Source organism: Notothenia coriiceps, unplaced genomic scaffold (assembly GCF_000735185.1).
Source record: "Notothenia coriiceps isolate Sejong01 unplaced genomic scaffold, NC01 NC01_scaffold00038357, whole genome shotgun sequence".
In the NCBI taxonomy this organism is placed as follows: domain Eukaryota; kingdom Metazoa; phylum Chordata; class Actinopteri; order Perciformes; family Nototheniidae; genus Notothenia; species Notothenia coriiceps.
The window spans coordinates 12,888-24,344 of NW_011371058.1; the positions used below are offsets into that span (position 1 = coordinate 12,888).

Below are 11,457 nucleotides of genomic sequence, written 5' to 3' on the forward strand. Positions count from 1 at the left end.
GTAGAATAAATGAAACAGAGAAGTCTATTTAAACAAGAATATAACTTACAGAGACTGCTGAGTCAGTATAGATCAGCGACGTGCAGTCAGGGGAGGCAGAGCCTCACCTGTCATACTCCAATGTAATGGAAAAACAACTAAAGAAAAACTAAATAGTAATAATAATAAAATGTCTCCACTGATCTATGATGTAAGTGTGATTAATGTATGATTCCAATCGCTTTTTAAAGTCAAAATCAGCAAATTTGCCGAGCTCCGCTACAACTACGGGTATAGCGATGAGAAGTGAGGCAGGGACGAGCTCTGCCTCTCGTAAGCCCACAGTAACTTGCTGGAGCACGGGCACTAATTTAACGCGGGCACTTATTTTGTGAGCGCGCTTAAGCCAGTTACTGTGGGGTGAGGTGAGGCACAGATGAGATCTGCCTCACCTCAGAATGCGTCACCCCACAGAAATTGGCTGGAAAGCGGGCCCTAAGCGCATGCCTGTTACCATCTCACTGTAGGTCACCAATGTAATGTTTGTAGATCCCTTTATTAAATTTATCTTCGCCATCCATAGTCTCTAAATAACTTATTTAACGTATATATGATATTTAGGCTCGCTGGTCTCATCATATAACTGCAATGAAAAAAGCAGCAGGAGAGGCAGCCAAAACCTCTGCCGCACTGAAAGGGGGGCACGTGAGCCCACAGGTTCTTGTTGCTACTGTTATTCTACGCAGAGACGGTAGACATAAACAACAAACTAGACTTTTGAAACTACAGGAAGATAAGGAGGACTTTTACAAAAACGAATAGATTGTTGTCCAGAAGGAGAGCATGGACTTAATCTTCAAGTCAAGGTAAGACCACAATTGTAATGAAAATGGGATCTTACTAAGAAAGAACAATCCGATATTTCGATTTTGCGTATCCTTTTGTTGAACGGTCTGTTTAAAATGAATCGAAGCATCAGACTAAAAAAGCTTTTGAAAATAACCGAATATTTTGATTAAGGTCAAAATATAATATTTGTAAATCTTACTCTGAAAGAGTCAGTGCCTTACCAGCCATGAAGCTCACCGCACGTCACTGGTATAGATAGTGTCCTCACCGAGTCTGGATGCACACTGAGTTATTCTGATTTTAAATGCGCTATTTAAATGATTTTTAGCTGAGGGTTTACTAACTCACGCAGTTTTGCACTTCGCGGAATCAGCAGAGTGTTCCTACCTATTGTAATGCAGGGTTGAGGCGCGTGACCCACTGAGACCTGTCTTACAGGTTGAGTTGAGCAGATCTGAGATTTAAAATCTCTCAGAAATCGCCGTTTCAGCTACAATAACTACAGGCAGACAGACAGACAGACAGAGAGACAGAGAGACAGGTAGACAGAGCGACAGGCAGACAGACAGAGAGACAGAGAGACAGGTAGACAGAGCGACAGACAGACAGACAGACAGACAGACAGACAGACAGACAGACAGACAGACAGATAGACACACAGACAGAGAGACAGACAGACACACAGACAGACAGACACACAGACAGACAAGCACACAGACACACAGGCAGACACACAGACAGAAAGATGGCATACATTATTTGTTGGATATATATGTAAATGTTTTTGGTGGCTTATAAGGACATTCCGCATGTCCATATGCTTCCCCTAATGATGTGAAACTAAAGGAGAGAGAGAGAGAGAGAGAGAGAGAGAGAGAGAGACAGAGAGAGAGACAGAGAGAGAGAGAGAGCGCGAGAGCGCGAGAGCTGGTGTTTTGGGGTATGTGTGGTGGGGGGGTTGGTATAGTTTAGACTCTAATTTGCCTTTGCGGTGTCCTGGAGGCCAGGGAGCTGCTGGAGAATGGGTCTACTTCCCTCCATCCTTTACTTGGCCTTAGGTCTCATCAGGGCTGTTGTGGGGAATTTCATTTGTCACACACACACACACACACACACACACACACACACACACACACACACACACACACACACACACACACACACACACACACACACAGCTGCAGCAGAGTGAGAGCTGCCACTTGCAGCAGCAGAGGCGCAACAGCGGCTGATTGGCCGGCCCTGCTGATCTGTGACGACAGGCTGCTATGACTGGCAGCTACAGTAGCAGCAGAGTGTCACTACACTTCCTGTTACCAGCACAGAGAGCAGTAAGACCTGAACCAGGGTCAGTACTGGCCTTTTATTAACAGGATTCATCCAGGACAGGTAACACAAAAGAACAATTACGCTTTCCTGAAGTGGGTACTCATTAAAAATATAAGTCTAGCCTTTGAGAAAATAAAGGAGACCCTTCAATTCAAATGTCCGTGGAGTTTTTGTTGACAGGGAAACTAGATGACTGGCCGGGGAGTCACTGTGAAAAAAGACGTGCAAACAAGCACCAATCAACAGATGTTATTAAATGATTCCTCAATCTTTGTCAAGACCTGATGCATATTCAGAGAATGTTCAGTTTCATCTGGCTGTGGTTGACCTCATTCATCTAGTTTCAAATCAAACTATGCACCATGTTGTAGATGTAAAGGTGTTTTGCTGTGAATCAAACTGCTAGTTAAGTGTTAATGTCAACATGTCGTTTTTACAGAGGACATTTAAATAACTCTGGCCTATCAAGCTGGCAGCTTGGAATGGAATATTGGCATGGAAAAACTGAGCCTTGCAAAGATCTGTCATTGAAAGTAGCTTCACACATTTTAAATCATTAATGTGCAGTAGCCTACTTTTCAACCCTCAAATGAGCAACTCTTGATTCACACAAGAGCTTAGAATGTTCACTAAAGAAGCAGAAAATCTGGTCTCTCTCCTCTGCACTAGCATTCCCATTTTACACACACACACACACACACACACACACACACACACACACACACACACACACACACACACACACACACACACACACACTGTTGATGCAGTATTGATTATATTTCCTTCATTAATCCAAATCTGTAAAGTAACTAAAGGTATTAAATAATTGTAGTGGAGTAGAAGTACAAAGTTGCATAAAATAGAAATACTCAACTAAAGTACCTCAAAATATAACATCAGTACAGTACTTGAGTAAATCTACTTAGTTACTTAGTTACACCACCTCACTTTAAACCGTAACTAACGGTTGCTATGACATTTGGTGCTCACATGGTTTCTCAGGATGAGGTGTTCTTACTTGAGGACAGGGTTTAGAATTGTAACGGCTTTGGTTTCTGACTGATACCTAGAAAGGGTTAATGCCTTCGTAACCTCAAGACTGGATTACTGCAACGCTCTGTATGTGGGTATGGACCAGGCCTCAATCAGATGCCTGCAGCTAGTGCAGAACGCAGCTGCACGTCTTCTCACTGGCCACAAAAAGCGTGACCACATCACCCCAATTCTGGCCTCACTACTGGCTTCCAATTCGGTTCCGAATTGATTTTAAACTCCTTTTATTTGTTTTCAAAGCCCTAAATGGGCTGGCTCCGGCCTATATAGCTGAACTCCTCCATCGCTACACCCCAGGCAGAGCTTTAAGGTCTGCTGACCAGCTGCTGCTGGTAGTGCCCAAGACCAGGCTCAAAACCAGAGGGTACCGAGCATTCGCAGCAGCTGGCCCTAGGCTCTGGAACACTCTGCCCCTCCATGTGAGGTCGGCCCAGACCCTAGGGGTTTTCAAATCCTCACTAAAGACTCACTTCTTCTCCCTGGCCTTCTAGTCAGAGCGGAGCATGACTCCTTTTTTATATATATGTTGTAATTTATTGTCTTTTATTGTGATTGTAGTGAAGTATTTTTATTACATGTACAACACAAATCGCTTTTAAATGTGCTTTATAAATAAACCCTGATATGATTTGATTTGATTGATCACCTGAACGTTTCTCTCCCTCTGATTGGTGCAGGTGAGTCAGTACACCTTCGCCATGTGCAGCTACAGAGAGAAGAAGGCGGAGCCTGTGGAGCTCCTGCAGCTCGATGGCTACACTGTGGACTACACCGACCCCCAGCCAGGTAACAGCCTACACCCACAGTCATTCCAACACACAACAGGTGCCACGATCGGACTATAAGTGTGTGATGCTCCAGTACAACCTTCACTGCCACATTGGCAACATCAACACAGAAACAGACAATGCTGTGTTTTAAGAGAGGAAAGCCTTTTCTGATTTAACCTTTGTGATTAGAAAAGTAATATTTCTGATTCTGTCTGCTGGAGGTTTGAAGTAAACTCATTGTACACAATTCAGCCTCCTGCTCTTTATATCAGCCGTTCACAGTGACACACTGACCAAACAACAATAAAGTGATTCAAGTGACTCATTGACTTAATGAATCCTTCAAGCAGTCCTGTAAGTGTCCCTGTGATTGTAGGACAGGGCTTTGTCCTCAGGAGGCTGATAGACAGTTGCATACTGCTTGTAGAAGACTTCCTATGGCTACCTTCAAATAATAAATACTGAACAATTCATTTACATTAAAGAGCATCACCTCTGGACATTTATAAATAGTTACAAACAGGAATGTGCGATCCATTTCTCCTATGTATTAATATGTTAGCTTATTCTGTGTTACTGCATGCTTTTTTTACCTGCTATGCCACTTTTGCTGTAACCATCTATACTAATAAAGGATTTGTGATTCTGATCTTCAGGTCTGGATGGCGGCCGGACGTTCTTTAACGCGGTGAAAGAGGGCGACACTGTGATCTTTGCCAGTGATGACGAGCAGGACCGGATCCTGTGGGTGCAGGCCATGTACCGGGCCACCGGACAGTCACACAAGCCAGTGCCCCCCACCCAGGTCCAGAAACTCAACTCCAGGGGGGGCACAACTCCACAGCTGGACGCACCCATTTCTCAGTTCTGTAAGTTTTCAACTTTCACAAATGATTGTGGCTTTACAGCTGCATGGAAAAGCCCCAGAGCGAGGGTGACTGATGCTCATGCTATCTTTCTTCTATTCCTGAATAATGGCACCAACAGTTGTCTCCTTCTCAACAAGCTGCTCTCTGATGGTCTTGTAGCCGATCCCAGCCTTGTGCAGGTCTACAGTCTTGTCCCTGAGGTCCTTAGACAGCTCTTTAGTCCTGCCCATGGTGGAGAGGTTGGAATCTGATTGGTTGACTCTGTGGACAGGTGTCTTTTATACAGGTAACAAGTTGATATGAGGGGTACTTTCCTAAAGGACGAGGACTTATGTAACCGGTCTGTGGGAGCCAGATTCCTTGTTGGTTGCAAGGGGATCCAATACTTATTTCACACAGTTAAATGCAAATACATTGTTATCTTTTATATAATGTCAATTTCTGGATTTTCATTTTGATATTCTTACTCTCACTGTTTATATAAACCGACCATTAAAATGATAGACTGTTCATTTATTTGTAAGAGGGTAAACTTACAATCTGAAAGGGATCAGATACTTATTTCCTCCACTGTAGTTGTTGCTTTTAGAGGAACATTTGCATATTTAGAGAGTCGGTGGGAAAGCATTCATAATGACTGGGATATTGAATCCTTTCCTCACTACCCTTGTTATGCTTACTCTGTTCTTGACTATAACACAGATTTACGGTTGCCACAAAGTTGTATTCAGACATGAAAAAAGCCCAAACCCCTCAGCTTTCTCGGCGCATTTGCACCATAATAACATCAGTGCAAAACTCTTTGCGAGTAGAGCTTTGAGACGTGGCAGGTGATGTGCCATTCATGGATATCTCAGCAGTCCATTCTCTGTGAATCCTTACACCACACAAAGTAGCTGCTAACCATGCTAACTTGGTGATTTGGTCTGAACAATTTTAACGAAACAGCCTTCATTTAAATAACAGGAAAGGGAAGACCCCAAAAGCTTAATAGGGCCGCTTTAAGGTTTGAATGTTGCTTTATTTATTCAAATGTTTCAAAGTGTCATGTTAGCCTGACATCAACCTTTGAAAAGCATTTCTCGTGTAATGAAGGTGTGATCAAACTGCTACTAGTTTCATGCCATATTTAACTTTCCCCAAAACAAATACTGAGTGTGTTCGGTGCCAAAGATAAACAATACAGCATCACTGACTTGGAGGAATGGGTGCAGACCAACACCCCGAGTATATTTAAAAAGTGCTTCCTCCGTGCATGTGTGTCAGGTAAGTTAGTGAGCGAGCTGTTTTTGACACAACCACTGGAGTCCCACTGAGTCCCAGCAGCTGGTAATTACCAAGTTTAAAGTGCCAGCCAATGAATAATACAGTGTGGTTGCTGCACAATTAAACCAGGCAGCAATCAGTCAATGTTACCAAATAACTACTTGTCAGTTCGCACCTGGATCAGTGCGGTAAATAATATAACATCATATCACCCCCACCCACCTCCCATATCCCCCCGACGCACATCAAAATAGACTACATTAAAACATTGTAGCAACAGAGACAGAATTAAGACTATTGTTTTCAGCTGCTGAAAGGTGAAGTGATTCTTCACAGTTCACTGTTTTTTCCCTGTTATGATGATTGATAGTGTAATGAGTTTTGACATATGTTATGCTGTAATAACAAGATTATAATGATACTGTAACTACATGGGATCATACATATTGAAGCCATTGACTGGACTGACTTTTGTTTCAAAACAACAATTAAATTAAAGTTTGATTAATGTTGAAGTAAACATGATAAGTATCAAGTGTTCCTTTAAACATACTAGCCAAAGCAATTCAGTCTCCAATGACAGCAATACATAGAAATATATATATATATATTTAAGTGACAGTTTCCCTTCCCTGATTATTAACACTTTGTTAATGAATAGAAGGACTGAAGGTCATAGCCTAGAAAAGTTGTACTTGTTACTATCATAATTTTGAACTTTGGAGACATTTCGTAGATGCTATTCATCTCCTTTGGTATTGTGTGTTCAAATGAAAAGGTGTGCTAATTTGTGGGATTATCTGTTACTGATTGCAGAACAGGTAGTAAGTAACACAAATATAATTGTAACCTCTTTCATTGATTAGGCTGTATTTAGCCCTTCCTATTAGTCCAGCTCTTTATAGTCTTTCAGCTGCTCCTTCAAACTAAGCCAAGAGAACATCTCACACAGATATCACCACTCACTGCTGATGTCCTCTTTGTTGTGTTTAGCTTGAAAATCTGTGAGAAGCTTTGACTCGTGATAACTGTAGGTGTGCAGCGTGTTACAGAGGTGAGTGTTGGGCCTCAGTGAGGATCTTCACTGTTTTAACAGAAAGATGAGTTTCATGGTCAGTCCACGGAAAAGCAAGCCACGTGCTAAATCGCCCTGAATGCTTTTGACCATCACAACCAGGACCAGCAGTGGTTCCTCTCCTCTGGATCTGTAAAGAATAGCGGCCATCAATCATTGTCAGGGCCGTCCCTCCCCAGCCCAGACGGACGGGTGTGACTGGTGTCACTGCATGTTACTGTCCAGCTCCCGCCTCCACTCCCGCTCACTCACATCAAACACAGCTGACAGGCCACCAGTCACAGACCAAAGGGGCACCGCAATGTCACCTTTTTAGATTTTTGGGGGAGGGTGGGGGGGACTTGTTGAGGGGACACAATCAGCTCCCAGCATCCCGCTCTTTGTTTGTTTTGTTGATTGATAGCTGGGGTCCCTTCGTTGGGCAGTGAAGAGGACTGTGTATCTCAGTGTTACCTTCAACCATCTGTTCCAGGTCTGTCCAGGTCTCTCCCAGTCTGTCCCAGGTCTAGCCCAGGTCTGTCCCAGTCTGTCCCAGGTCTGTCCCAGGTCTGTACCAGGTCTATCCAGGTCTGTCCCAGGTCTGTACCAGGTCTATCCAGGTCTGTCCCAGGTCTGTCCCAGGTCTGTCCCAGGTCTATCCAGGTCTGTCCCAGGTCTGTTCCAGGTCTGTCCAGGTCTGTCCCAGGTCTGTACCAGGTCTATCCAGGTCTGTCCCAGGTCTGTACCAGATCTATCCAGGTCTATCCAGGTCTATCCAGGTCTGTAGCAGGTCTATCCAGGTCTGTCCCAGGTCTGTCCCAGTCTGTCCTAGGTCTATCCAGGTCTGTCCCAGGTCTGTCCCGGTCTGTACCAGGTCTGTCCCAGTTCTGTCCCAGTTCTGTCCCAGGTCTGTCCCGGTCTGTCCCAGGTCTATCCAGGTCTGTCCCAGGTCTGACGGGACACTCTGTCCACACCAAGATCAAAGATTATAGGAATCTATAATAAGCTGTGCAGTCATTCAAAAATAAAATATTTGATTGTTTGGGAGAAATAGATTTGAACACTTATATAAAATATTTATTTTTGAAAAACACTCTTTCTGTTGTTACATCTTTACATCTTTTTTTAATTTGACATGAAATGCAATGAGTTTTCAGTTCTATTCATCCCTCACTTCTTCTGAAACAGTCTAATCTCTCAGTACTGATGTTTCTTAATACTAGCAGTCTGATTACATATAATATAAGCAGACTAGTATGTGGTGTAGGGTTACCTTGCTATGACAAAACACAATACCTTGTCTTTAGTGTCGAACCCAAAACACAGCTTTTGTTGTTGGGCAAGAGCAATAAGCATATTAACATGTCATTATATAGGATGTTCTAACATATTGACATGTAAATCCCAAATCCTAGAAAGTGGAAACAGACCAGGTGCACCAACCCCCCCTTTGTTTCCCAGAAAAGAATATTAGAGCCAGCCTGAAGGTTTGCATGGATTTTCGGCTCCCAGTAACCATGCCAAAATTTAAAAAAAACTTCCTAACCCTCCCTAAGCACCCTGATTAGAGTATATCAGCCACCAAGAAATCAGAGAAACCTGTTGCCTAAATTATATTAAGCCAGCTATTTTCTACACAATAAAGATTAGTGTGGGGCCCCCACATCCTCTGCTCATTCTGAGATGCTCAACACATGGATTAATTATGGGCCACACCAGGGGCCTGGGGCCACTGACACCGCAGTGAAGTGGCATTAGAAATGGGCGAGGGTATTGTGTGTTGTGGGGCGGCTTTTAGATTGTATTATGAGTGAGGCGGTTCAGGACCTCGGTCACTCTTGAGTTTCAGGGTTAATGTGCATATAACTGCTCTGTTAGCATCAATGGAATATACTGTTTAACAAGGAAGGAGCAATATTTAAAGTTGTAGCCTTTGTCATCCAACATGACTCACCCCTGACCTCAGAACTGACCGTCCACTCCCAGGTCACCCTCTGAAAAAACTGAACCGTTGATTTGAACTAAATGTATTATGTCAACAGATCTCAAATAACTGTATTAGGTTAGTTGAAAGCAAGTACTGGACTTTATTCTTGATTTTCTGCCAGCAATGACCCCCACCCTCTGTGTCTCTCCTCATCGGCTGGCTAAATGTGTACAGATGCTGATCGGGCACAGAAGCACGGCATGGATGAGTTCATTTCAGCCAACCCCTGTAACTTCGACCACGGCTCTCTGTTTGAGCTGGTGCAGCGCCTCACTCTGGACCACAGGCTCAACGACTCCTACTCCTGCCTGGTAGGTTCTGTCCATCACAGCTGAGAGAACACACATACCTGACTAATGACTGCCCACAAAGGTCAGGGTTGTTGGATTGCGTTTTTGCAAAGTAATAACAATTGTTGGGAATCTTTGTGGAACATGGATGTAATGTCTGTACATTAGAATACACACACACTGCACACACAGTCCAGTTGTCAACGTGGGCTGAATGAAGCATGGCATAGATTCCCTTCATACCAGAGGTAGGAGAAGTTCTCAGATCTTGTAATTCAGTAAAGGTAGAAGTACCAGATTAAAAGTAGTGAGATCAGAATCAGAATCCCTTTATTAGTCCAACAGAGGGGAAATGTGCATCGTTACAGCAGGAAAGCGCCACAGACAGCTTAGTGTTACATATATGTTAAAAAAAGTACTAGTCGTTGTGCAGATTGGTCTGTTTCAGAATAATATATATGATGTGTTTTATTTTATTGTGTGTGTGTGTGTGTGTGTGTGTGTGTGTGTGTGTGTGTGTGTGTGTGTGTGTGTGTGTGTGTGTGTGTGTGTGTGTGTGTGTGTGTGTGTGTGTGTGTGACCCACAGGGCTGGTTCAGTCCCGGTCAGGTCTTCGTCCTAGATGAGTACTGCGCTCGCTACGGCGTCCGAGGCTGCCATCGGCATCTCTGTTACCTGAGCGACCTGCTGGTGCGGGCGGAGAACGGGGCCATGATCGACCCCACCCTGCTGCACTACAGCTTCGCCTTCTGTGCCTCACATGTCCATGGGAACAGGTACACATCAGCTGTTCTTCACTGTCTCCGTGGTAACAGACTATGATGGGAACACAACTTAAGATTTTTCATTGTCAAAACTAAATGATGGAAAATAAATGACTAATGGGCACATATGTGGTACAATATGTGAGCTACCCGCCCCCTCCATGATATGATTTTGAGTTTATTGATTTTTTATTCTTTTCACTTTCCGTGTTTGCATGCTCACTTGCTGTTTTTCTTTCTTTCCATTATCCCTGTAAATCCTCTTTGCCTTGATCACTTTCACAAAATGACCTTCCCTTTACCATTCCTAAAATCCTTCACTCCCACACGACCACACCTAGTCTCCGTGTGTCAGAGTTGCTCAGCTGGCCCGTCTCTGAGGCCGCGCTACAACGAGCACTCTTCCCATCGGCCCCTGAACTTCCTGCTAAGAGAGAACTCAAAATCATTGAGTTCATTAAGAAAAAAGACGCCAGGTCGCCAATGTTCCCAGGAACCAAAAGGTGAGTTATCTTGTATTCTGTGAGGACAAGTCTCACTGAGGAGGAACATACGAACTGACTGGACTGACTTCTACAATAAAATCCTAGGAAGCACCTTTCTTTGGGTCATTTGTTAGCACAAGAGGCCAACGAGAGTAGTGTTGCTTGTCTGTGGTTACCAAGAAGTTCAGCAGTCTTTTGTCTGGCTGTGATATACAACTAAATAGGCACAACAGCATATTTATAAACTTGTTTTTAGAGGAACAGATCAAACGGTGTCAATTCCTGAAGGTTCTGTGGCACATGACACAGTCATCTGGCCTTGATCCAGCATGTACCATGTTATCTAAGTTCCACTATTTACATCTTGTCTAATCTGCTGTGATGTGCTCGGACATCCAATCTGTCAACATCACAGCCGGCCGTCTCCGGATGATGCGTAACGAGGAGAGACGAGGGCCACTCCGGCGCTGAGGGCAGAGGTCAGGGGGCAGGCTGTCTTTGAGCTCAGACATCAAAAAGTTATATCTCACTGCCAGAGGACAGAGTTCAGCACAGGTTATTATTCATGTTGAAAATAAATACATGTATATTTAGATTTTAATATAGATTTGACTTTTTATGAAACCCCAAAATAATGAGTCCTGTTTATCTACATACTCTGGGGACACAACACGTTAGCCCTCGTGTGCGTAGGCGTCGCCCTGTAACCGGCAGTGTTCACAGTCGACAGTCATTGGACCCAGACGACGTCTCTCGAGGC

General features: G+C 43.8%; 1 protein-coding gene across 1 annotated transcript in view; it reads left to right on the top strand.

Annotated features, from left to right (window-relative positions):
• The window catches only part of LOC104968191 (calcium-dependent secretion activator 1-like), a 56,215-nt gene that overhangs the window by 9,501 nt on the left and 35,257 nt on the right, over positions 1-11,457 (top strand). Inside the window, exons 3-6 of the mRNA XM_010797766.1 lie at positions 3,891-3,999; positions 4,640-4,852; positions 9,334-9,470; positions 10,037-10,224. Of these exons, the coding sequence (XP_010796068.1) occupies positions 3,891-3,999; positions 4,640-4,852; positions 9,334-9,470; positions 10,037-10,224 (647 nt within the window). The remainder of the gene's footprint in view (positions 1-3,890; positions 4,000-4,639; positions 4,853-9,333; positions 9,471-10,036; positions 10,225-11,457) is intronic.